General features: G+C 48.4%; 1 protein-coding gene across 3 annotated transcripts in view; it reads right to left on the bottom strand.

Annotated features, from left to right (window-relative positions):
• LOC111156106 (synaptotagmin 17) overlaps window positions 1-27,468 on the bottom strand; it is an 85,262-nt gene that overhangs the window by 5,007 nt on the left and 52,787 nt on the right. For all 3 annotated transcript variants that reach the window (XM_022516725.1, XM_022516724.1, XM_022516723.1), the window contains 2 exons: window positions 26,114-26,234; window positions 24,391-24,546 (listed from right to left, as the gene is read on the bottom strand). In XM_022516725.1, the coding sequence (XP_022372433.1) occupies window positions 24,391-24,546; window positions 26,114-26,234 (277 nt within the window). The remainder of the gene's footprint in view (window positions 1-24,390; window positions 24,547-26,113; window positions 26,235-27,468) is intronic.

Genomic DNA, 27,468 nt, shown 5'->3' with positions numbered 1-27,468 from the left:
GACACTTAGCTGACTGGGCCACCTGGACACCCCAAGAAGTTTAAAAAGTACAGCAGAACAGGGCCATTTGGTGAAGGGGCAAACAGCCCTGTATTCCCTCACAGAGCCAAAGTATACTCAACCATATCATCATTTATTTTTATAGTCATGACTCAATCAGTCAGAAAGCTCAGGGCTCTGGTTAATGGGTCAAAGGAGGTGTGACAAGTTCTCTATCAAACACAGTAAAAAAATGTGAAGCCTTTTTTAACATCAAAGGGGAGTGGATTCAGTCAGCGGAAGCTGTACTCACACAAAACCCTTTAGTGCCCCTCCCCACAAGGTTACAGAGTACAGCAACCCTCCCCCCGCAGCAAGGCGCTCGGTTACTGGTCACTGTGTTCCCTCCCTAGCCTCAACAAATCTCAATTGCCCTGATGCGACAGTCTCAGAGGATGGCCCTCCGTGCAGACAGACAAGCCACCAACGTCCAGCTCTACCCTCGGGGCTTGGGTACTCCTGGAATATTCCACTTTCTGGAATTTAAGATCCAACTATCTCTAAAGAATGACCAATCTATTTCCGTGGCACCAATCACCATGCCAATTTAGGTGAGGGAAACCTCTTTGGCAAAACCAAAGCATGCTGAGAGGCACCCACTGGGCTCAGGGACCAGGCTTTGAAGGAGCGCGGAGACTAACACTGCTTTATTAAGCACCTACTATAGGGGCGCCTGGGTGGCTCAGTGGGTTAAAGCCTCTACCTTCGGTTCAGGTCATGATCCCAGGGTTCTGGGATCGAGCCCCGCATCGGGCTGTCTGCTCAGCAGGGAGCCTGCTTCCTCCTCTCTCCCTGCCTGCCTGTCTGCCTACTTGTGATCTCTGTCTGTCAAATAAATAAAATCTTAAAAAAAAAAAAAAAGCACCTACTATATATATATGGCCCGGGGCTAAGCACGTCATGTGGATTAACTTGCCAAATCTCCCTGTCCACCCTGTAGGGTCAGGTTCCTCACCTTGAGCACTACTGACGTCTGGGGCCAGATCATTCTGGGTTGTGGGGCTGTTCTGAGTGGTGTGAGATGTTTAGGAACATCTCTGGAAGATGCCACTAGCTGTCCCCTCCCCAGCTGTGACAACTCAAAGGTATCTCCAGACATCACTGTGCATCCCATAGGAGCATCGCCTAACACTTCACGGAGAACCACCACTCTCAGACAGCTGCTACCACCGGCCCATTTTACAGCTGAGGGGATGGAGGCCCAGGGCGGTGCAGAGAGAGAATGCCCACTGCTCCAGTCCAAACCTCCGTGCCCTGAGTGAGTCAGGGGCAAGCCGAGGCTTTCACATGTTGATACTTGCTGGGAAAATTAATCTGTCCTTCCCCGCAAGAGCTAAACTCTTTTGGTTGCTAATTTAGTTTGCCAAGGCAGCCTGTCTGGAAGGGAAGCTGGATGACTTAGCATGTGGGTGTCATAAACACTGCAAATTAAAAGGAAAAAAAAAAAATCTCAACAGCTCCCCATTTTGCATGTTTGGTTCCAAGGTAATACCCCCACATGCTTTGAGGCTGATGGCACAGTGCAGGGGTGCCCCAGATCATAGTCAGAACACCATCTCATCACAGGCCCCACTTGGGTACTGAGTTGCACTACTGGTCCATTTCTGGAAAAAAAAAATGCGTGAAGCCAGCAAAAAGCTGTTTCCCAGTCTTCCCTAATTCCTCAGCATGGAGGGATCCCCACACTTCATCTGGATTTTCAAGAGTTATCTCAACCCTCGGAAAAGCCCCATAGCAAAGTCTTTGTCCCTCTTCCTCCTGTGCCTCCTCTCCAGAAGCCAGCTCAGATACACCCCAACAAAGATGGTACCCATTCTCTTCTCAACTTTTGCAAACTTTCTCAGCCTATAGCACTCCCTCTTTTTTCTTCTTCTCTCTGAAAGCTAGACACTGTTTCAGGTGTTTCTTCAAATCAAGGTAAATCATAGCCTCTGCCTGGGCCTCAGTTTCCCATTTACACAATGGGTGGGTTCATGTAGGTTTTAAGGCCCTCTTCAACTCTAACATTTCTTTCGTTCTAAGAAGTTTCATCCATGACTTCAGAGTGAGGTTTCACATTTCTGACTATGAGAACTGATCAATGTTCTTATATGATTTAACTTTTCCCCAGAATTTATTTTGAAATGTGATATGACATGAGGATCTTCTAAATAGATCTATTTATCCCATAGCTATCTATTGTCCCTGAATGTTATTTTCCTATTACTTTATGATGTATGTTAATTAAAATTTTTATATATAATATTTATTTTTGAGCCACATTTTTGCATTAATCTGTCTTTATATCAGCACCATAATATTTTAATGATTGTAGTTTTATAATATCTTATAATCCAGAGGGCAATTCTCCCCCCAATACTCTTATTTTTCTCACAAATATTATTTCTGATGAAATTTATAATCATTTTTCATAGTTTTCCCTTTCATAGTTATTAACTTGGCTCTCTGTACATTATGTTTAGTTAACAAAACTAATGTATGGGGGCACCTGGGTGGCTCAGTGGGTTAAGCCTCTCTGCCTTTGGCTCAGGTCATGATCTCAGGGTCCTGGGATCGAGCCCTACATCCAGCTTTCTGCTCAGCAGGGAGCCTGCTTCCTCTTCTCTCTCTGCCTGCCTCTCTGCCTACTTGTGATCTCTCTCTCTGTCAATGAAGAGTTTAGGTAACAGTATTATTGTAATTAAAAATCAGCAATACCAGGGCCCCTGAGTGGCTCAGTTGGTTGAGGGTCTGACTCTTGACTTTGGCTCAGGTCAGGATCTCAGGGTCATGACATTGGGCTCTGCACTGGGTGTGGAGTCTGCTTAAGAGTCTCTTTAAAAAAAAAAAAAAAAAAAAAAGAAGAAGTTTTCTTTCCCTGTCCCTCTGCCCCTCCCCCGCCACCCCCCTCTTGTTCATGTGTACACACACACATGCTCTCTCTCACTCTCTAAAAAAAAAAAAAAATCAGCAATACCAAATCCTGAGTCCTACATGCTAGGCACTGAGAAAAGTAGTTTATATACATTTTTTCACTCAATCCACACCACAGTCCTATTAGGGAAGGTACCACTTATATCCTTTTGCAGACAGAGAATGTGAGGCTTGTAGGGGTTCAGAGGTTGAGTGCCCAAGGTCACAGAGTTGGCATGCGGCATAGTATGGACACTCAGAGCCCCGCAACGCTTTTCCTTCTCTTATCTCAGATCTCACTGATGCCGCTGTATGACAAAAACAAGACCTGGAGCAGAAATACATTGCACGCATGTGTGTCAGAAGGGGAGTGAGCCCCCCAGGATGGCCTGTTGGGCAAGAGGTGTCAAGAGTCAGACTGAGCCTCGGAAACCCCTCATGAAGAGGCCACGTTAGAGACTGTCCCATTGTCTTTGGGGGGCCCACCAGGGTCAGGTTTGCCTCCATCATCTGAATGGCCTCTTCTTCAGCTGGCCAGCAGACACAAAAGCTATCTTATGTCTCCAGACTAGTGCTATGAAAACTGTCACACTAGCGCCTAACACTTACATAGTGCTTATCACGTGTCAGCCCCCGTTCCATGGATTCGTGATGACACAAAATGATTTTATCCACATGTCTATTCACAAGGAAGTCGATCATTATCTCTTGGGTCTAAAGGTCACACACCACCATCCTGGACTGCTTTCCCGACCAGGGCCTGGAGAGAGCCCTGAGCACGGGCTGGGATGTTACCTTGACTCACTGGGTTTGCCTTCAGTCCTCTCACCCCACTGAAAGCACAAGGCCCAGAGGACAGGCCTCTTGTGGCCAGGTCTTTAGGAACTACCACCGGCTTAAAGTGAGTTGTTTGATTCCTTTAACACAGGGGTTCTCAGCTGGCCACATCCTGCTCCCCAAATTTACTGTGTAGGAGACACTTGGATTGTCACCACTGGAGAGGAGATGCTGCTCACCATCCTACCATACTCAGGACAGCCTCACAATAATCTACCCGCCCCAAATGTCCACAGGCAATGGGGCTGAGAAATGCTGCCTTCAGGGGAAAGCATGCGACCTGGGGTTTCCCTTCATTAATCCACCACCATGAACAGGGGAGCGGAGGAAGAGGTCTTCGAGGGCTGTCGCCGTGGCTTATAGATTAGGTCTCTTCTTCCTTCCTCAAAACACAGGAGTCAAGACTGAAATTCCTTTTGGGGCGCCTGACTCTTGGCTTCGGCTCAGGTCATGAGATCGAGCCTGAAAGGGCTCCAAATTCAGGGCAGAGTCTGCTTGAGGCTCTCCCTCCCTCGGCCCTTCCTCCCCCCCCTCTCTAAATAAAATAAAATAAAATGAATCTTTAAAAAAAAAAAAAGATTAAAATCCCTTTTAAAATTCCCTTGGACCACGGCTGGGCCGTTTCTTTACTCCTCTGTGTGGAAACTGAGCCATGCGGAGCCTGCATTTATCAAGACGACATATGGGTTGAAGCATCACTTTCAGATCTGAATCACACCGTCTAAAAGGAAGCATTTAGAAGTGTGACGATAACGTAATGTGCTTGTTTTTACACGAACAACCAAAATTTGTCTGTCTGAAAGAGGACCATCCTTGTACACTTGTCTCAGAGACGCTGGCATTGCTCAGGGGGAAATACTCACTACAAACCAGCGTCAGAGCCTGCTGCAAGACACCTGTTGAAGCTTCCGGGGGATAATTAACCAAATCTTCCCCCTCTCTGCCCCCTGAAGTAACTGAGAAACAACTGGGAAAACAAAGGAGAAAGATCGCAGACATGTGAATCCCTCGGAAGGCTCTTAAAAAAATACTAGTGCCCAGACGCCAGCCCAAGAGGTTCTGTTGATGGGTTTGGGGAGCAGGGGACTGGATGTCAGTGTTTTTCACATGCTCCCCGGGGAGTCTCATGGGGTCAGGTTAGGTACACTGTGTTGGCTGCAGAACAACGTTATCAGTAGGATTGGTAGTTCAGCTAGATTGTAGGAAGGGGCCTGACCCTAGTGTTTGTTCCCCTGGAATTAAACTTCTCTGACCAAACACAGTGCAGGCCTCATCGGGGCATGGGCAGGCCTGACCAGCAAGCTCAGGGAAGGAGCTACAGAGAATGTTCTCCATTGTGGGCATGTAGGTCCCAGAGAGAAGAGGAGGGCTAGGAGAACTTGAACACCTTAATCCCATCCAGCAGAAGACCATGGACCTTCAGATGGAAAGCTTACCAGGGCCCCAGTCAGGTAAGTCGATTCCTCCCTGGGCAAGTAAATACAAGATAACAGAGAATAAAGCAAATAGTAAAATGAATAGGGGCACCTGGCTGGCTGAGTCCATTAACCGTCTGCCTTTGGCTCACGTCATGATCCCAGGGTTCTGGGATCAAGTCCTGCACTGGGCTCCCTGCTCAGCGGGGAGCCAGCTTCTCCTTGTCCTTCTTCCCCTCCTCCTTCCTCATGCTCTCTCTCTCTCTCAAATAAATAAATAAAATCTTAAAAAAAAATAAAATGAATAAAGCAAGCCCAGAGGTGTTACTTTAGTACAAGGTAGGCAGACTTTTACCATAAAGAGCCAGACAGTAAAGATTTTAGGCTTCAAGGGCCACCTAGAGTCTCTGTCCCAACTCCTCTGCCACTGTAGAAGAAAGAAGCCACACCCTATATGCTACTGAATAGGCATGGGAGTGACATAAATATATATATTTGGTCTCTGCCCCCACTTCCTGACACAGAGCTCCTAAAATCCTTGTAATTTCCTAAGTGACAGGGGTGATAAGAGCATCTTGTGTTATAATATTTGGTCTTAGTCCCGGGTTCATGTCCCAGGAGTTTCTAAGTCCCATGGAATCTTCAAGTGATGCATATCCTCCCATATACTAATGAGATGGTCGGTGGCAGAGGTCACCAGATAGTTTCAGGATGGGAGCTGGCTGCCCGAAAGACCAAGGCATGATTAGAGGGTTGGACCTTTCAGCCCATTCCAACCCCCAGCCTCCAGAGAGAGGAGGGGGCGGGAGACGGACTTAATCACCAACAGCCAATGGTTTCATCAATCATGCCTATGTAATGATTTTCTGTACACTAAACTTCAACAAAAAGTCGGCTTTAAAAAACAGAAGAATGGGACTAATGTTTGCAACTGATCTTGAAATGCTTGAAAAAAATATGAACTGAGAGATAGAGGGATGGATAGATGTGTGGTAAAGCAAAGAACAAAATATTCATTGTAAAATCTAGGTGGTGGGAATATGGGTGTTGACTGAATAGTTCTTCAGTATTTTTTTGAAGTTTCTCCATAAAATGTTGAGATGGTAAAAAACGAACACACAAACTCAACTGTTTCACTTTCATAGCTGTTAATCTGTTTTGTTTTGTTTTTTTAAGTAGGTTCCATGCCCAACGTGGGGCTTGAACTCATGACCCTGAGGTTAAGAGTCCCATGCTCTACTGACTGAGCCAGCAAGGCACCCCCATTAATCTGCTTCTTTATGCCAGATAAGTATCAGTTTTTAGGTCTGCGTGGTTACCCCATCCACACACTGATCTTGGAGTTGTTGGATCCCAGACCAGAAGGGAACCTGGTGAGCCACTGGGGACACAGGAATGAACAAGGCTTCCCTACCTGGAGAGATGCTGAGCAGCTCCTGGTGGGTCCTGCTAGGTTATCCCAATGACCACAATAACCAGACCACATGTGGCCAGAAACACTGTCCTGGGCCTGAATGGAAGGGTCCAGCACCCTGATGTTCTGTCTGACCGCAACAGCAAACAAAAGATTCAAGTCTACTTTGGACCTGCTCGGGCACACCCCTCCCCTCCACGCCTTCCTCCTTCCACAGGTAAAGCACATGAAAGATGTCCCACACCATAAGTCATCCAAGAAATGCAAAATAAAATTACATCCACATGTTTTATTTAAAAAAAAAAATTGGGGGGGGTGCCTGGGTGGCTCAGTGGATTGAGCCGCTGCCTTCGGCTCAGGTCATGACCTCAGGGTCCTGAGATCGAGCCCCGCGTCGGGCTCTCTGCTCGGTGGGTAGCCTGCTTCCTCCTCTCTCTCTGCCTCTCTGCCTACTTGTGATCTCTTTTTCTCTGTCAAATAAATAAATAAAATCTTAAAAAAAATTAATAAAAAAAATTTTCCCCTTGGTTTTGTTTACTGAAGTATTTTTTTTCCTAGAATAAAATCCACCCACTTCAAGCACACAATTGGATGAATTCTGATGATTGACGGAAATATGTAACTACCACTACAATCAAGATAGAGTTCTCTCTCCCTAAAAAAGTTCTCTCTTAGAAAAAAACCCAAAAAAACCCTCTTCCCTGACCCCAGTGGGCCGAGTTTCATTGTCACTAGAAATTCATAAAAATAGGATCATATAGTATAGACTCATTTGCACTCACTTAGCTTACTGTTTCTGAAATTCAGCTGTCTGTATGTGTATTCGTATTTTGTTCTTTTCTATTGCTGAGTAGGATTCGAAGATACAATGTATCACAATAGGTTTATTCATCCAAGATGGGCACTGGGTTTATTCAGTCAATAATGGGCATTGGGGCTGTTTTCAGTTTTTTGCCCATTACAAATAATGCTGTTAGGAACATGGATGTACATGACCTTGTTGGACACCTGTTTTCAAGTCTCTTGGGTAAATCCCTTCTACTTCTAGCAGCATCGCTGGTTTGTATGGTCAATGTGTATCTAACTTTATAAGGTCATGGCATCCTGCTTTCCAACGTGCTTATCGCCATCAGCCATTCTCACCTGAAATATAGTAGAGTCCTAGCGGTCCCACGTCCTCACCAATACTTGGAATTTTTTATCTTTACACTTAACTGTACTAGTGGGTTTGCAGTGGATCTTACTGTGGTTTTACCTGGCATTTCTCTCTTCTCTTTAAGATTTATTTATCTGACAGAGAGAGAGAGAGAGAGAGTGCACCAGCAGAGGGAGTGGCAGGCAGAGGGAGAAGCAGGCTCCCCACTGAGCAGGGAGCCCGATGTGGGGCTTGGTCCCAGGACCCTGGGATCATGACCTGAGATGAAGGCGCAGGTGCTTAATGGGCTGAGCCACCCAGGCGCCCCTTTACTTTGCATTTCTTTTTTTTAAAGATTTTTATTTATTTATTTGACAGATCACAAGTAGGCAGAGAGGCAGGCAGAGAGAGAGAAGGAAGCAGGCTCCCCGCTGAGCAGAGAGCCCGATGTGGGACTCGATCCCAGGACGCTGAGATCATGACCTGAGCGGAAGGCAGAGGCTTTAACCCACTGAGCCACCCAGGCGCCCTACTTTGCATTTCTAATGACTAATGAAGTATAGCATCTTTTCAGGTGTTTCTTTGCCACTGCTGCATCTTCTTGAGAAGTGCATCTGTTCAAATCTTTGCCCACTTTTTACTGGATCCTGGACTGTTTATCTTGTTCCTGAGTTACTCAAGTTCTTTATATATTCTGGATATAGGCTCTTCATTGGATATGCTTTACAAAAAATTTCTCTTGAGATGTGCTTTGCTCTTTTATTTTCTTAACTACATCTTTCAAAGGCAAAAGTTTTACATCTTGATCAAGTCCATTTATCACATTTTCACTCGTTTCAAAATAAAATAATTGCATACCCTGGGCTTCTGAAGCCAGGGACCAATGTGGAACTGCTTTGCCTAGGCCAACTGAGAGATGAAAAACTAATCTAAGACAGATCTGGGGGTGGGGGGGGTCAATGAATGCCTGTGATTTTTTCCCCCCATATATGTGAAGTATTATACAATACAGAATTAAAAATCAAAATGCTTTTTAAAGGTAAAAATTAACATCTCATAGTTGTTCAACACTTCATAATCTTCAAAGTTTGTTTATTTCTGCCTTACAAGAATCCTTTTTGGGGGGGGAAAGGAGTTGGGGCCTTTGTGGGCCATAAAGGTATAAATAATTCGCCAAAGTCATCTGTTTCAAATGCATACTGCAAGAAGACACAAGAGTAAAAATTGTTGTCACTTTTTCAGGGGGACTTCAAATTTTTTTTTTAATTAATTAATTTATTTTAGAGAGAGAGAGAGCAGGGGGAGGAGCAGAGGGAGAGGGAGACAAGCAGACTCCCTGCTGAGCAGGAAGCCCAATGTGGGGCTTGATCCCAGGACCCCGAGATCATGACCTGAGCCAGAACCAAGAGCTGGATGCTTAGCCAACTGAGCCTCCCAGATGCCCCTGCACTACCCATCTTGACAACAGCTATCCAAATGGACAAACATACATGCTTCAGCCAAGCAAGCCCACCAGTGTGTTTTTAGCTCAAGGTACACTGAACATACCCACAGAGACATGCCGAGGGTGCCCACCCCAGTAATGTTCCTAAAGGGCAAAAAAAACTCTGGAACGAATCCCAATGTTACCAACAGGGGACTAATTAAATACATTCTTCAACTCCTGGACTTAATGAAATATCACGCGGTCATTAAAAATAATGAGGGGGAATGTGCACTCCGTGTCAGCCACACTGATCTCCCCGCTCTCTCCCTCCCACCTAAGAACTCTGGCCCTTGATATTCTTTTTGGCTGCGATGCTCTTCCCACATCCACGTCCACGTGGCCCATCTCCGACCTCCTTCCCATCTTGCCTCCAATGTCACCTTCTCCACGAGGCCTGGCCATCTTAGAAAAAACTGCCATCATCCCCCCAACCTTCACTATTCTCTGCCCTCCCTTCTGTTTCCTCCTTAGCATGGAACTGCACCATACAGTTATTTGCTTTGTTTACTACCTGACTTCCCACATTCAAGAAGTCATCTGATGAAACCAGGATTGTTGTCTCATTTGCTCACTATTGTATCCACAGCACCTGGCCTGCGTATGTGTAAACATGCTAGCATGGAAAAATATCCACGATCTAGTGTATGAAAAGAGCAAGCTGCATAAAAGTAGATCTATTCTGGACACTAACACTAGCAGACAGAGATACACACATAAACACACACTCGTGTATACCTGCCCCCATACACACAAACACACGTGCACATATTCACACACAGAGAAATGTATCTGTTCCTAGAGCGAAGGCTTGTGAGGAGTGATTACCTTTACGTAGGAAGAATTAGGGATTTTTACTTTTTATTCCACTCTCTCCTACATGGTTGCACTATATACACACATATATTCATACGTATGTATATATGTCTGTATAAATATATATTCCTTATCACAACAACACTGAAAAGCCACCAGAACCCCTTTTCCCCTTATAAACCCTCGGTGTCACCATACGCAGGTGACAGGCACCCATAAGCCACAAGGTGGGGAGGGGCAGAAGCCAGATTTAAACATCCTGAGCGGGCTCCCCACCGCCTCTCCCACGGAGCCAGGCTGCAGGCCATCTGTCCAGGTCACACCACCGGGGAGACGGGCTCGTGAGCCAAGCGGGAAGGTTCTGTCTGCCCAAATTCTTATGGAAGCTGGGAAGCCATTTGAAAAATCTGCACAGATGAGCACAGATTCCCTCGGGTTTCTGCCCCTGAATTCTTCACACTCGGGCAGCCAAAGAAAAACTGCTAGAAATGCAGAGAGGGGAAAAGGCCATCGGAAGAATCAACAAGCCACCGAGAGGGGCAGGACTGGGGCAGGACTGGGGCAGACTGGCTCGGAGCCGGCACCCCCTCGCCGACCCTGCTCCGCAGACTCGGAGACCAGCAGAGACCACTGCCCAAGCTCGGGGGTGTTGCCACTGTGGGGTGGGGGTGATGGCTGGTCCACGCACTGTGGGATGTGAGCAACATCCTTGACCTCGACCCACTACATGCCAACAGCGCGCCTGGAGTTGTGACAACCACGAATGCTTCCAGACGCCGCTGGGGGACAACATGAGCCCAGCCGAGGACCCCGGGCCTGACGACTTGCCCACGTCAGCAGGTGCCCAGCGCTTCACAGCCTAAAGGTTATGTGGCGAATTCACTAGGAGGACCACTCTTGTCAGGCAGAAGTCCCCGAGGCTGGGGACACTCACGGCAAACTCAGGGACAGCGGGGGCTCGGGGAGGCAGTGGACCAGGCTTGTTCGGGGCCCAGGATGGCTTTTATTTGCCCCCTTGGGTAGCTACGGCAGAGGTGGCTGTGAGGTCACCAAAGTCTTTTCTTCCCAGACTATAAAGCCAGCCTACCCCGCAGGGAGTTGTAGCCGAGAGGGTCGGAGTGGAAGTGGAAGGGATATTCCCAACTTCTAGACCCAGCCTGTTAAAACTTCCCACACAACCTCCCCTCTCTCCCTCTGCTAACCACCGGCTGGGGCGAAAACTTCCAAGGCCCAAAAAGATGGCAGAGCCACAAACCAGACAGGGCCTGGCTCCCTGAGTCCTTGCATGGAAGGCCACTCGTGGAAGGCCCCACAGACACCAGTGCACGACCAAGAGATCAGCTTTGATGGCGGTAAACCCCAAACCAGCAGGGCCAACCCACAACAGCAGCCTTCCCTGACCTCAGCTAACACAGGAACGTCAAACAAGTCAGCTGAGTTTGTTTCCTCCTCTGTAAAATGGGTATAACACTGGTACCTCTCTCATTCAGTTGTTGTGAGGATCAACTGAGAGAGTCCATGGGACTGTGCCTGGACTTACTAAGCCTTAATGGAAGGTGCCTCTATTATGAGTGAGAAGACGACGTACCCCCGAATCCCTGCCCTTCCCATTACCCCTTCTGTGACCTCTTTTCTGAGTCACGCTCAATAACCTGGGAAAGAATGATTTGCTCCAGTCCTCAAATGCCTTAGCGACATACAGAGGCTTTAGGGAAACTTCTGGTAGTAAGGCTGGGGGCCCTTATTTTCTCACACAGCTGTCCATGCATGCCTGAAGCGCCCTGGCTCCTCCTTACCAAAGACACCACTGAGAGGCCAAGGTGACCTTGAACAAAAATGGAAGAGGCTCCCACAGACGAATCAACCGTAAGGCCGTCTTTCTTTTGCTTTCTCCACCCCTGATAAAATTAAGCAAGATAAAACCTAAAAGCAGAGCACCTGGGGGGCTCAGTCAGTTAAGCGTCTGCCTTCCTCTCAGGTCATGATCCCAGGGTCTGGGGATCGAGCCCTGTGTCAGGCTCCCTGCTCAGTGGGGAGCCTGCTTCTTCCTCTGCTGCTCACCCCGCTAGTGCTTGTGCTCCCTCTCTTGTCCTCTCAAATAAATGAATAAAAATCTTTAAAAAAAATTCTTAAAAAACCTAGAAGCAAACACATAACAATTTTGGCCCCGAGCCAGTGGACAGTCTTCCTGGGCCTGTTCTATAACTCAGGATCACAAAGACAGTGGCCATGAGTTAAGCCCCCAAAGACCCTGCCTCCCCTGGCCAGTGTGGGGGCACCACACGGAGCGGGAAGGCCGACCCCTGTGCCCACTCTGCTGATTTTTCACCCACCTGTTTGTGGGCGAATAATGCCCTCGGCTAGGCAGTCTCTAGAGATGATTCGCCATTATAAGCCAACGACTTCCTGCCTTAGTGTGGGGGCTGGGAGCTAGGCAGAAACCCAGGGGAGCAGTTTTCACATCAACTTACATGCAGGGAAAGAGAAAATTACACCCACTGAGCATCTGCTATGTGCTAAGTATCCCCGCACACATATTATCTCACTCCTTCGTGAAGGCAGAAGCCACATCTGTCATGTTCACTAGTTTCTCCAGTGCCTAACAGTCTTAGGCACACAGTAGGTGTTCACTAAATACTTGTCATCTGAGCTTACCATGACCCCTACTTATTGCTCTGACCTCACGTGTAATTTACTCCCTGCATTAACTATGCTCTGGCCCCAGGGCCTTTGTACTTGCCAGTTCCTCTGCCTAGAATGTTCCTCTCCCCGATCTTTGCACAGCTGGCCCTTTCTCAGCTTATATTGCCCAGTTTAAAGGGATGCTCCAGCCCCTGACACCACACTCCATTACTACTTAGGTGTTGATTTGTCTCACCCCAACTAGCATGCCAGTATCAAGGAAGGATTAATTATTTCTGCCTTTCTGCTATTTTTCCAGCAACTAGGCACTGCACCTCAACATAATAGGGGCCTGATAAATATTTGAGGCTGTGTAACTCAGTGATTGAGATCCCAGATTCTGGACCCACATCACCTGACTTTGAATTCTGACCCCAGGTCCTGGGGCACGCTACTCCTCCGAGCACTGCCTCAGTTTCCCCATTCATAAAATGATGGTAATTCCTACATCACAGGGCTGCTATGAGGATTAAATGAGTTAATGCATATATGTCTGCTGTCATTGTTAGAGACAGAATGAGCCACCTCAAGGTAGATCTTAGATGCATCCAAAAGACAGAAAACGCAGGCTCCACGAGATGAAAAGGTCCTGCTTGAGATGATTTAGCAACCAAGCTCTTTCGGACCTAGTTCTCTGACATCTAAGCCGAAGCTATTTTCACAAGGTTTCCGGGAGATGTAGGGAGAGAAATGACACCCAGCCGGTGCCCCACAGTCCCTAGCCTTTTAAAGGTTAAGCCTTCTCCCCACTGACTGGCGGCTCAGGGCTGGAGCAGTAGAGAAGGCAAGGGACAGAAGGGCTGTCCAGAAAGGATATCCTAGGTTTCTGATTTCTTCTATGTGGCAGCCTTCATCTCACAGCCACCAGGCTCTGGCCCTGGCAGCTGAGCCCAGCTGCTTCTCGCCAGCTCGGAGACCCAAGGCAAAGCTGAACCTGACCTTCACTGGCTCCCCTTTCGCACTCCCAGCTAGGGCTCTGCAGGGACACGCGTGGTTGGACAAATCCCCAGCCCCCTGATGCTTTCCCCCATGGGGATGTGCCTGGAAGGAGGCTCCATCCAAAGGCACCAGAATCCCTGCCCTTAAACAGCCACACAAACGGAGTAAAGCTCCCAGGAGCCCTGGCAGCTGGACTGGTCTTTAAAGGCTGCCACTAGACCCCAAAATGAATGTTTAACATCTAGCCAAGTTTTACTGCCTGGGTGGATGGGCTTTGGCAGCTCAAGGAGCCTCTCTGGAGGAAAGGTGAGGTGGGGGTGCCACGCGGGCTCTGTGCTCTGCCAGGAGAGCCCCAGGGTAGCAGGGGTCTGCTTCCATCTCCTGACAGCTTGGCTGGCTCTCCACCTCTACCCACATCCAGGTTCAATGCCACAATCCACTGAGCCCTCACCACTAAGGGCCAAGCGCTATGCTAAGCACATTATATACTTCATTTCTCTTTGTCTCAACGACACCCTAGGAGTTGGGGGGCTGAAATCTATTGACGAGGAAATCCTCATTCAGAGGGTTAAGTATCTTGCCAAAATAGAGCACTGTCCTTTATATCTAATCCCTGAGCCCTTTCTGTTGACTCTGCCTCCTACATTATTTCCCACTGAGTAACTTCTCTGAAACCCTTTTGCTACCTCCCTGGTCTAAGCCACCATCCCCTCCCCCTTAGACCAGCGCTGTAGCCTCCCAGATGGTCTCCTGGGTCCCCCTCTTGTCTCCCGACAACGCCAATCTCCATTCAACAGCTGGAGGGATACTTTAAAAGAGGATCATAGCACTTCCTTGGTCAAAACCCTCCAAAGGTTTTTCTAGGCACTTAGGAAAAAAAAAAAAATAGAGCTTCTAATCTTACAGGCTCTAGTCAACCTGCCCTGTGCTATTTTCCAAACTCATACTGCCTTCTGTGCTCTGGACATATTGGGGTAACATGGGAGAACAGATGATGTGTCTTCTTGCTATCTGAAGTGTGGTCTTCAGACCCCAGCATCAGCGTTACCCAGAGCTTACTAGAAATCCAGACGCTGGGATGCCTGGGTGGCTCAGTGGGTTAAGCCGCTGCCTTCAGCTCAGGTCATGATCCCAGGGTCCTGGGATGGAGTCCTGCATCGGGCTCCTTGCTCGGCGGGGAGCCTGCTCCCTCCTCTACCTCTGCCTGCTGCTCCCCTGCTTGTGTGCGCTCTCTAACAAGTAAATAAAATCTTAAAAAAAAAAAAGGGAAGAAATCCAGATGCTCAGGTCTCTTCCAGACTTACTGACTCAGAATCCACATTTTGACAAGGTCCCCAGAAGATTCCTACGCTCATTAAAGCGTAGTGGTTAAGAGTGAGGAAGACTTTGGAACCAACGAACTTGGGATGGAAGCCTGGCCCAACCACTCACCAGCTGGGTAACTTGGCATCAGGGACTAGCTACTTCCTGCGTAGTGAAGAGCTCATCTTACCCAAAGAGAGACTTGGTCTATACCCTTGGCTCCCTGGAGGTGATTTCCAGGCTTGTGGAATATCTGGCAAAGGTGTCTTTGTTCATCTAGGGCTCTAGCCACAGGCAATGGGGTTTACAGCGACCGCTTTGGGGTTCCCTAGAGAAACTGATGACTAGAGGTATTAGCGGGACCTCCAACAGGTGCTGGAGACCAAAGGTCAGCTCCCTGAGAGTACAGGATTGAGCCCCAGTAAAAACTCTGGACACCTAAGGTTCAGGGAGCTCCCTTTGTTGGCAATATTCTGTGCACATGGCACAGTCGGTAAGCAGGAGGAGGTAACACCGTCCATGACTCCATGGGGACAAAATGATTGAAAGCTCCACATCCCATCCCCCGTGTGTCTCTTCCCTGGGCTGATTTTAATTTGCATCCTTTTGCCATCCTAAAATTACAGATCTAAGAAGCACCTTCCTGAGTCCTGGGAGTCATTCTCATGAATTACTGAAACTGCATGGGCTCAGGGACCACGCATGTCCAGCCAGCTGGTCCAAAGCCAGGGCAGTCTTGTGAGGACCAGTCCCCCCGACTTTGCAATTGGCTCACTCTCTGTTGTTCCCTTCCCTGAGCTTCAGTCTCCCCAGCTGAAAAATGGCTATAGAGTAGATCACACCTTCCATGTTTATCAAAAGATTAAATGAGATAATGAACGCACCCGAGTTCCATGATAAACACAAGTACGATGTCCCCCGTGGTTTGGTCAAGGAAACGGAGGGTCAGAGAGACAAAGGCACTTGCCCACAGTCAGAAGCTGAAGCTCGGTCTGACTGACTCGAACCCTGGTGTGATACTGTCTCCTCGTGACTTGCTATCGCTTTCCAGGAAGGGAGGGACATGTGTGGTTCTGCTGAGCCCATGGTCCAGCAACCTGCTAAGGAAGTCATGGGGCCTTTGGGGGTAAGTCGCCCACCGCCATCCCAGTGCTACCTCCTGCTTCTCCTCACTCCTATTTTTGGGATTCGCATGACATGAATATTCGGCTGTGTGACGTTGCTCCATAGGTTTCTTTTTTCCCCTTCTGTTCCTCTTTTCCCCCAATCTTTTTATTCTGTTGCTCACAGTATGTACTTTCTCTCCATCTATCTGTACGTTCCTTAACTCTTTCCTCTATCATCTGCATTCTGCCACGGACCCCATCCAATGAATATTTTATTCAATTCGAAATGTTCTACTCAGTTCTTTTCTTCTGTTTCTCTACCAACCCGCAACAGCCTCCGTCTTAGCATACTTCTCAAGAGGATTCACCCTTCCTTCTTGGCGCATGGTTACAATCACTGCTCTAAAGTCTGTGTGACCATCCCACCGTCTGGGTCATCCTGTGGTGGGTGCCTGCTGATTATATTTCCTCTGAGAACTCGCCAGACTTGGCTGGTTCTTTATGAATCAGGTTGTTCCAGATGGTATCCTGGACGTCTTGAATATTGTAAGACTCTAGGTCTTGCTTGAATCCTACTAAATATATTGACTTTTTTTGGCTGTACCAGGCAACTGAGTAGGTTGGCTTCAGACCACATGTTCTAACCTGCCTTCTAGGTGCTGTTAGGCCAAAGTCGGTTCAGTTTTCAAAGTGTCCTCAAGGGCCAGCTGCAGATCGGGGCGGTTGTCTACACTATAGTTCAGTTCTCAAAGTCTCTCCTATACTGTTCAGGGTCATATCCACTCTGTGGGGGCAACTCCAGGGTGAGCCCAGGAGTTCATACCTAAGTCTGTGGGCCTCCTTCTGGAGCTGTGTCCTCTCTGTAATGTTTCCCACACTCTGGCTCCCAGAGGCCCCCTTTCATTACCCGCTGTCTAGAAAGTGGAGGCTTTGGTCCCCCCTGCTCTTCCGCTTACTTCCCATGACTGCGTCTAGGTCTGGAGCCAGGTGTCCCTGCCGGCTTCCACCACACGCTGCCAACCCCAGCACCCGGCGCGGAGCACAGACCAGGCCGGTTCTGTAGCTGAGTGGGCGCAGCCAGTCCGTTCCTGGTTCCTGGATGCCGAACCAGCTGGCAGCTTTAGGGCGATGGTGATCAGGAGCGGACACTGCTCAGGACGCGACCCCGGGCTATTCACCTCCAAAGAGCCAGCATTTCAATGCCGGAATTATTAAACAACACTGGAATTATTAAAACAATAGGCATGATTTTCCAAGGGGCTATTTCTGGGATGGGCAGGTCCACGTGCTGATCTGCCTTTAATTCCCATGAGAGGAATGATTTGCTTTTTTAAACATGTTACACAAGACAAAGTCCCGGCTCAGAGAGAGGGAGGCATCTGCTTCAAGTCACACAGCTGGTTACCAGTGCGCCCAAGTCCAACCCAAGTCTGCGTAATTCCAGGGTCCACTCTTCTACGGCAAGGTCCAACAACACCGTCCTCATCACCATCGTCACCACCATCATCACCACGTTCGGTATTTGCTGAGCACGAACTATGCAGAAGGCACTGTCTAAAGTTCTATGATGTACTGAGGTGGGAAGAGAAGGAAACTGCATGACAGGGATGTCATTTGCCCAAGGTCACATACACCTGCTAAGCGGCAGAAATGACATCTGAACCAAAAACTGCATCTCACTCTCACCGGTACTCGGAGTGGCCCTGCAACCGTTTCTCTCGTAGGCAGGGCTGGGCCTGGTGCCCAAGGAGTCGGGTGGGGAAAGAAGACAGAGGCTGTGGGGAGGCTGCAGGGAGGAGATGGGGCAGAGGTGGGCTGAGGCCAGATGTTGGGGAACATCTGTGTCCCAGAACAAAGCCACAGCACCTCTCCATCTCAAGGGATCTTCTGGCCCTTGCAGAATGGCTATGTCCCTCTCAGAATAATTTCCTCCTCTCTCCTCTGCTGGAAACCCTCAGCTTCTCCAGGTCTGCTTCCCAAACCCCAAAGCTTTCGCAGCATGTCCTCTGGGGCCCATCCAGCCCTGAGGTCTTCCCGGTGGCAGCATTGCTCCCTACCTCCCCTCTCCTCCTCTGCCACCCCCCTTCCCCCTCCCCCACACCTCAGCAGATTCAATTAACCAATGGGATGCTGCAGCCACAGAAAGCCGAGCAATTATGGAAGCAGACCAGGTGCCTTGGAACTCAGTCTCACAGAGGGGCCTGGGAGGCCTCCAAGCAGACAGCGGGGCGGGGAGGGAGGCAGAACACTATGGGCAGTTGCTACCAACCCTGGGCTGGGCGAGAGAGGCCACTGGGGAGCCGTGAAAGACACACCCCTCGCCCCAAATACAGATGCCCTGGCCCACTCCGTTGCTCTGCCTGGGGCCTGGGCATCAGGATTTTTTTACAGTCCCAACATAACACTAACGACAGATGGGATTAGCAGTCTAGTGGAGATGCAGGGGTAAGGATCACTGCAAGAGCCCGATTCCTTCTAATGCACGTGGAATGACTGGTGCTTACCCAGCTGCTCTTCTGGGGTCTTCTGTGTATTCTCTCCCCCAAAGTGTGGTCTGCAGACCCACATTACTGGTGGCACCTGGGCGCTGTTGAAAGGCAGAATCCCAAGCCACAGACCAGGCTGACTGAATCAGGACCTGCATTTTTAACAAATCCCTAGGAGACGTGAAGGATGGAGACTCCACACTCTCTAGTCCTAGCTAGACACACTAAGGTTGGCAAAAGAGCTAGGAGTGTCGGTCATTGCCTTGGTTTCTCTTCTTGCGTGTTCCGCAGCTGCCTGGACACTGGTTATCACTGGGGACTTCCCCTCTTTCTGAGCCTGTGCCCAGGGTAATTCCCGTAGCAGCTGCCTTAAGCATGGGGCTTCCCTGCTGACCCCTGTCAACCTGTCAGCCCCCAGGCTGAACGATGAGGTTGGCCTCAATTTCCCTCCAAGACCTCAGTTTCCCTTCTGGGCTGTAGGCCTGTCTGCTCTCACCTCACTCCCCACAACCTTCCACGTCCAGCTAACCTATCACCGGCTCACTCCCCGGACAGGTTGGGCATTTGCAACACACCTTGCTTTTCTCCTTCATAACCTTTAGACCGATTCACAATTACGTCATGATTGCTTTGGCCTTGGACTGACGTCCACCTGTCCCGCACTAGAATGAAACACCATGAGAATATAGGTCACAATAGGGCGCCTGGATGGCTCAGTCGTTGAGCCTGTGCCTTCGGCTCAGGTCATGGTCCCAGGGTCCTGGGATTGAGGCCCACAGAGGGCTCCCTGCTCAGCGAGAAGCCTGCTTCTCCCTCTCCCACTCCCCCTGCTTGTGTTCCCTCTCTCACGGTGTCTCTCTATTAAAAAAATAAGTAAAATCTTTAAAAAGAAAAAGAACATGGGTCATGAATGTCTGGTTCTCTGTTGAATACATAACACATAGTAGCTGCTGAAAAAATATTCAGTCCGTGGAGACTGACACTCGGTCAGCTCCTGCCCCAGGAGTTGAAATCTACCCCCCACCCCCGCCCCTGACATCAGAGGCGGCTTCTACTCTCCTTTCTCTTTCTATCAATCTATCCACTGGAGGTACCTCATGTAAGTAGAATTCTATAGTATCTGCCCTTTCATTTCTGGCCTACGTCCCTTAACAGAATGTCTCCAAGATTCACCCATGTTGCAGCGTGTGACCATGTCCCTCCTTTGAAGGCTGAATAACTGTGCCCTGAATGGATAGATCCCACTTTATTTATCCATTTATCCATCTGTAGATGGACACCTGGGCTGCTTCACCCTTTTGGCTACTGGGGATAACGCTGCTAGGAGCCTGGGTGCGCGAATGTCTGTGGGGAGTCCCGCTTTCCGTCCTTTTGGGGATATTCCCAGAAGGGGAATTGCTAGATCACAGAGTGACTCTATTTTTAATTTTTGAAAAGGCCTCATCAAGCTGTCTTTTTTTTTTTTTTCCCTTCCTTTTCTTCCCCCACTTCCAAGAATAGCCCACTAACCTCAGTGGCCAATTCTACTCTACGTTTCCGGAAGGCCTCTGGGCCCCACGTCATTCTCTCACGAGCTGAAAAGCAATTATCCCCCCCTTTTTAAACTTCAGCTGCAGAAATCACCTGACTGAAAACTGCAGAAAAACCTTCATCCCACACAGAAACGGAAGGGCTTAACCAGCCCCGCCTGCTGGCTGATTACGGGTTTTTACGAGGATTCTCGGCATACGCTCTAGGTGCAGCTCAACCTTACTTTTTTATCAAGTGTTTGGAAACAAGTTCATAGGTTAGGATTCAGAGCCTTCACCTGGACGTGACAGCTTTCTACTCCTACCTGACAGATAAAGCAAGTTAGAACGTCATGGATCCGAATTCGGCACAACGGTAGCTTTGCCCAGACAGATCCCAGCTCCACCGGATTTCTTTTATCATTATGGTCAGTGCCCTCTAGGTAAAATGCCATCCCAAATGCAATTTCCATTCACAGTTATGGCTCCAAACCCCAACTCAGCATAGAAATAGCTGAGGTGCTTTAAAAATACATAAACACAGATAGGGAGACAGCCAACGTCCCCAGCTCCGTCCGTCTGGTCACAGTCCCCGGGGTGGAGCCTGGTCACTGGCAGCCCTTTATGTTATTTTTCTTCAAGATTTTATTTACCTCTTAGGGAGAGACAGAGAGGGCGCTCGAGCAGGGGGAAGCAGCAGAGGAGGGGGAGGGGCAGGCTCCCCACTGAGCACTGGGGGTTGATCCCAGGACTCTGAGATCATGACCAGAGCAGAAGGCAGATGCTTATGAACACAGCGAGGTACCGAGGCACTCATAGAAGCACCTGAAAGCTCCACGGATTGTCAAGTGTAGCCCGAGCTGGGCACGCCCTCCTGAAGAAGGCAGGAAGACCTGCGGTCCTTCCTTCTCTAGAAAGAATATTTTCAATGGGCTTTAACCTGACGAGAGGCACCCCTGAGCTCGGGGCGTGGAACCCCAACATTTAAACAGGAGAAGCAGGCGTTCCACAAATGGAGAGCACGGCCTTGTCTGATGGGTGGGTGCGGCTGATGCCAGTCACCCGCTGTGCAGTGGGGCACGGGGGTGCTGCTCCAGTTCAAGGCTTTTGCCAGATGGGATTCACATAGCGGATTCAAGGGGTTCAAAAAAAACCCCTCTCAACGGAAGGCAAAATTTTCTGTCCTTCAGGGTGTTTTTCTGGAAAGGGTGCCCCATAGTCTTGTCACCTCATCTCAGGTTCCGTCACACGCCCCTCACCTCCCCACATCCTCCCCTGCCCCCCACCGTGAGTAATGCAATCATTAAAAATAAATGGGGCACCCGGGTGGCTCATTGGGTTAAAGCCTCTACCTGTGGCTCAGGTCATGATCTCAGGGTCCTGGGATCGAGCCCTGAATCAGGCTGTCTGCTCAGCAGGGAGCCTGCTTCCTCCTCTCTCTCTGCCTGCTTCTCTGTCTACTTGTGATCTCTGTCTGTCAAATAAATAAATAAAATCTTTAAAAAAATAAATAAATAAAGAGCTAGGTCCATCCACATTTGCACTGACCTAGAGGGACTGGACACAGTCACCTGTTAATGAAACAAAAGCCCCTTTTTCAGGGTGGTGTCCACAGAATGATCTGCCAAGCCCCCCGAGAGCAGGGGCTGTCCATTTTGTTCCCAGCCATATTCCCAGCACCAGGAAACTGTGTCTGGCCCGGAGAAAGGGCTTCATCCCCACTTCTGGAATGAATGAGTAACTTCCCAAAAGAGCCAAATCCTCTATATGCGGACGATGTTTGTGTGAATGATGAAAAAAGCGTGAAATGAGGCATATCAGGATGTTACAGGCAGTGACCTCGGGGAGAAGGGACTGGAAGGGGGGTGAGAAAGAGAGTAACACTGCCTCTTAAGAACAGTTTGTGGTTGGGGTGCCTGAGTGGCTCAGTGGGTTAAAGCCTCTGCCTTCAGCTCAGGTCATGATCTCAGGGTCCTGGGATCAAGTCCCGCATGGGGCTCTCTGCTCAGCAGAGAGCCTGCTTCCCCCTCTCTCTCTGCCTGCCTCTCTGCTTACTTGTGATTTCTCTCTCTGTGTGTCAAATAAACAAATAAAATCCTTAAAAAAAAAAAAAAAGAATAGTTCGAGGTTACTGAGTGCTTGTCTTGCATGAGGGACGGTGCTCAGCACTGATTATATCTTGTTCTCATCTGAGCCACACAACAATCCTTCAAGACATCCTCGAGTGGTTATATCCATTGTACAGCTGAGAAAATCTAAGCACACAGATCTTGCTCAAGGCCACAAAGCCCAGACCCAGGCCCTGGCTCCACAGCCCGTGCATTTAACCCCTCTGCTTTTCTGACTCTCTGTCCAAACTCCTCTTTTGGTTGTAACACTCACTGTGACCAGCACATGCTACTTGTGTCCTAAAATCTTAAGTAAAATATAAAAGTGTCAGGGCTTTCCTTCTGGGCACTGGATGTCCCCCTGGGGTCCCTTCCTGATCTAAATGTGCAACCTTAAGTCCTTCCCTCTCAACAGGGACTTGGGAACTGATACTCCATGCTTGGATCTTATCTCGGTTCAGCAGAGTTCCCACTGCCTAATCCATACCATTTAAAGATTCAGTGGAATCACGGTCTCTGGCTTTACCTGAAACCTTGGGGACAGTGGGACCCGTGGACAGCAGCCATCCCAGGCTGCAACAGATAGGACTGTCATACCTGCTTAGGGCAGGCGGGCCCTGACTGGATGCAGACTCTCTGGGTGACAGGCCCTAAGAAAACCCAGAACCAACACGCCTCAGAGGAGTCTTGGAGCATGGAGCATTTGCAATCTTGGTAACGAGAAGCAGTAAGGCTGTGCAGAGGAAGCCTTGCATGCAAGGATTTTTTTCAGCCATGGCCTTCTTTCTCGGGAGACCAGCAGCTAAGGTGTTAAGAGTAGATCCGAACAGATTAGGCTCCCGATTACTCTGGAGCACCACTCCTCAGTGTGAGCTCAGGTCCCCCATGCCAGCACTCCCCAGATGTTTGGGGAAATGCAGACCCCCCTCATCTTTGTATCGAGGAAGACCAGAGCTTAAATCTTGACTCTACCAGTCGGAGACTGGGTGGACTGCTTAGGTTTTAAGCCTCAGTCCCCAGTCTTATAAGCCAATGAGGATGATGCAGACCTGACTGGGTGAATTACGATGCCTATTAGCAATAAGGTGAGTGAAGCCCTGCCAGGGACAGGACACAGGAAATAACCATTACTTCTATTTACTTGACCCAGTGAGAGCCAGGTTCTAAAATGGCTCCCAATGACCCCTAACTCCCAGTATTCACATCCTTTTCTAACCCCCTCCCCTGGAATATGAGCTGGACCCAGTGCGTTGCTTCTAAGGAACAGAGGAGTAAAAGTAAAAGGATGTCATTTCTAAGATTAGGTCACTACAAGACTCCAGCTTCCGTCTTGCTCAGCTGCCCACTCTGATGGAAACCATCCACCATGTTGTGAGCTGCCTCATGGAGAAGCCCACGTCATGAGAAAAAGAGGAAGGTCACCAGCCAACATCCAGGAGGGAACGGATGTCTCCAATCCAATGCACCCTCGCTGTGAGGAACTGAATCCTACCAACCACTAACTACACAAGTAAGCTTGAGGACAGATCCTCCCCCAGCTGAGCCTTAAGATAAGACCACAGCCCAGCCAATACCATGACTGCAGCCTTGGCAGAGAACCTCAGCCAGAAGCACACAGAGAAGCTGAGTCGGGGTTCTTAACCTACAGGAACCATGAGCTTAATAAATGTTGCTTTAAGTCATTATATTTGTTCCGCAGCAGTAGATAACTAATACACCCTGAAAACAATAAATTAAATTCAACCAAAGCAGCACGTGAAGCCTTTTAAAGTCCTCCTCTCCAAGTTAGGTCACGTGTTTCTCACGTTTCCCTGTAAGGCTATAAGCTACTTGAATCACCATAGCGTCTAAATGGACAGAGTGAGCACTTATTATTTTAGACTTGATTTTACTTCATTGTATAGTCTCACTGAATCTTACAAACCTATGAAGCAGGTACTGTGATTGCCCACATTCTAGAGATGAAGAAACGGAGACTTAGAGGGGCCAAGCAACATGCCCCAGGTGTCAGCAATTATGTAGAAGTGCCAGGAAATCTGGCTCTAAAATTTACATTTGTAATAATTACGCTTTATGGTTCTATGAATCTTGCCCAACTCCACAAATGGCAAGTGGATTCACACCCAGGTAGCTGAACACCAGACATGACCCTCTCCAGACACCTTCTATCTCTAGGATAGTAAGTAAACTATGTCTCACCTGGAGTCCATCAGGGTCCCACTACCTACCTGTAAACACTAAGCTGGCATTTTCAAGTTCTTCTTGGGGAACTTTGAAGCTGAAGGATTCATTGTAGAAAGGATCAATTGTGCCTCTTAAGAAGGATGTCTTCTTTGTTTTCACAAGTTTGAGTCCATGTACCAGCTGGATTTTCACAAAAGGGTCTGAGAATTGGAGACAGAATTAAAGAACGCTGGAGCTCATGAAACTCAGTCCATCCATCCAACTTCCCATCTGTCTGATAACCCAACCACCTACCTATTCTTTCTTCTCTCTTTTCTTCCCTCATTCCACCAATCTTTCCATCCATCAGTCCAGATATCCACCCCTTCTTCCATTCATCCATTATCCCATCCATCCATCCATCCATCCATTACCCATCCCTCCTTTTTCCCATCCAGCTGCTTATCTGCTCATCCCTATCTCTCTTCCTCCAACCATCCAAGACTTATTGAGCTCCTCCCATGTGTCAGGCACTGTGTTCATTTTACAGATGAAGACACTGAAGACTCAAGACAGGAAATGGTCTGCTTAAGATCAGACTAGTGGAAGAAAATCCAGACCCAGAGCCTGCCCTGGTTTTTTTGTCCCTAGAAATCCATTATCATGTCAGTGAGCCCATAACTCCATACACGGGAGTATAGAGATGACAGATTAATGACTATCATTCTTAGATCGCTTTACAGTTACAAAGAGATTCATGCACACTATCTAATTTAATATTTGTCTAAACAATTCCATGAGATGGATACTGTTGTTATCTCAATTTTTCAGATGGAGAAATTGAGGCTTAGGGAGATTAAGTATCTTCCCCAAGGCCACATCATTTGTGAGTAGTAGAACGAGGACTTGGTTCCAGGCAGTTTGACTCCAGAACCTTTTATCATTTGATTCTATTGCTTCCCCCATCGTGGTGAGTCTGAAACTCTCCAGCCTTAACATCATTCCCTCCACTGACCCCTCCCAAATCTCTATTTTTATAATGTGGTTTCTGAGAATGCAAGTTGTCTTCTAGAGGCAGCTGTCACTTTATAGCAAAAGTAATTTATTTTGGCTACTGTCCTTAGAGGAGACAGTGGTTTCTCCAAGGAGCTGAAGAGGTCCCAGAGACCCTGGCTACTTTCAGGATAATATCCTTTGCTGTCATGGGAGAAGCTCCATACAGATGGAATGTAATCTGTTCCATTTCATGAAAAGTCATCTTTGAATTGGTTTACTATAAAGTAGACATTTTAAATACAACAGTCTTTTCAGAGCTGGGATTTATAAAGATTCAAGGTACACTTGAAATGAGCTGGTGGGGGGAAAAAAAACACCTCAGGGCCTGTCCACTGCTCTGGCAAATGGGAATGGGTGGTCGGTGCACACTGGCGCCACCCGGAGCCTGACATCTCCATTGCAGGCACAGCAGCTGGAAGGGCGGGTCCCTTCCTTGGGGGCTTCGTGTGTGCAGAGGATCTGGAGGTCAGTACTGACCACACATGGTCTCAGTCAAATCCCCCATTCAAATGGGGTTACTGAGACACCATCATTTACCTGCCTCACCCTAAGAGATATCTGATCATTTATTTTCCCTCTTGATCCAACATCCTAGTTCTAAATGCTATCTGTTTATCCTTGCGGGGTTTTAGTAATAGTATCCGGAATGCAGAAAAAAAAAATTTGGCCCTGGGTCAAACAAACACAGATGCCTCGTTAAGGAAATGGGGGAAGAAGGGGGTCGCACTGTACCTGAACCTTGGCTCACATCTGTCTGAAGAAGTTGCTTGGCTCGAATGACATCAACATTCAGTCTCCCAGCGCTCGGGAGGTAATTCAGTGACAGAAGCAACTCCCCCAGCTCTACTTCATTCTGCAGAGAAAGGACATGGTCAGGAAGTTGCTTTTTTCTTGTATTCCTTCTTGTACCTACTGGGCAGGAAAGTGACTCCAGCAGGTCACACATGGGCTTCTATAGGTAGATCAGTTGACAATGGGTACCTCTTTCTTTGACTTCTTTTAGCCTCTGCCCCCAGTTATCCCATCTATCTCAGAAAGTTCTTGGGGCACGCAGGTGGCTCAATCGGTTAGGTGCGCAACTCTTGGTTTTCGCTCAGGTCATGATCTCCCTTTCGTGAGATCGAGCCCCACGTTGGGCTCTGTGGTCAGTGCAGAGTCCACTCCAGACTCTCTCCCTCTTCCTCTGCCCACCCCCTGCTCATGCTCTCTCTCTCTCAAATGGGTAAATTAAAAAATCTTTAAAGAAAAAGTTCTTCCAGGACGCCTGGGTGGCTCAGTTGGTTAAGCAGCTGCCTTCGGCTCAGGTCATGATCCCAGCGTCCTGGGATCGAGTCCCACATCGGGCTCCTTGCTCATCAGGGAGCCTGCTTCTCCCTCTGCCTCTGCCTGCCATTCTGTCTGCCTGTGCTTGCTCTCTCTCCCTCTCTCTCTCTGACAATAATTAAATAAAATCTTTAAAAAAAAAAAAAAGAAAAAGTTCTTCCTGTTCTTGGAATGCTTAACAGCAGCAACAACATACTAACAACAAAACTTGCATAATGATAACACAGAAATGTGACACGTCAAGTTCTGTGCTCAGCACTTTATATATAATAACTAGTTCAATCTTCATAATAAATCTGTAAGATGTTAGAATTACTCTTATTTAATGATAAAACTGAAGATCAGAGCAGTGAAATGATATGTCCAAGGCCACACAGCCAGAAAAAGTGGTAGCCCTTGCATTTGGACCCAGGGAGGCTGATTCCAGATAATCTGACCATTATCCTCTTCTGCCTCCAGGCAGGATAAACTGGGAGGGGGAGAACTGGGGGTCAGAACACCCTGCAGGGCAACTATGTGGCTGAGAAATCTGTTCTCAACCTGCAGTCCACAACAGAGCCCATGCTTCCTGTCTCACTGCACCAACACTCAGCCTGTGACACCGCTTGTTAAAAAATACTCATTCCGTGGCTCAGGTCATGATCCCAGGGTCCTGGGATCGAGCCTCACATCGGGCTCCCTGCTCAGCAGAAGGCCTGCTTCTCCATCTCCCTCTGCCCCTCCTTGTGTTCCCTCTCTCGCTGTGTCTCTGTCAAATAAATAAG

Source organism: Enhydra lutris, unplaced genomic scaffold (assembly GCF_002288905.1).
Source record: "Enhydra lutris kenyoni isolate GAN:26980312 unplaced genomic scaffold, ASM228890v2 scaffoldscaffold45, whole genome shotgun sequence".
NCBI classification, from domain to species: domain Eukaryota; kingdom Metazoa; phylum Chordata; class Mammalia; order Carnivora; family Mustelidae; genus Enhydra; species Enhydra lutris.
Note: the sequence above shows the minus strand (reverse complement) of the source record. Positions and strands in the feature narration are given on the sequence as shown.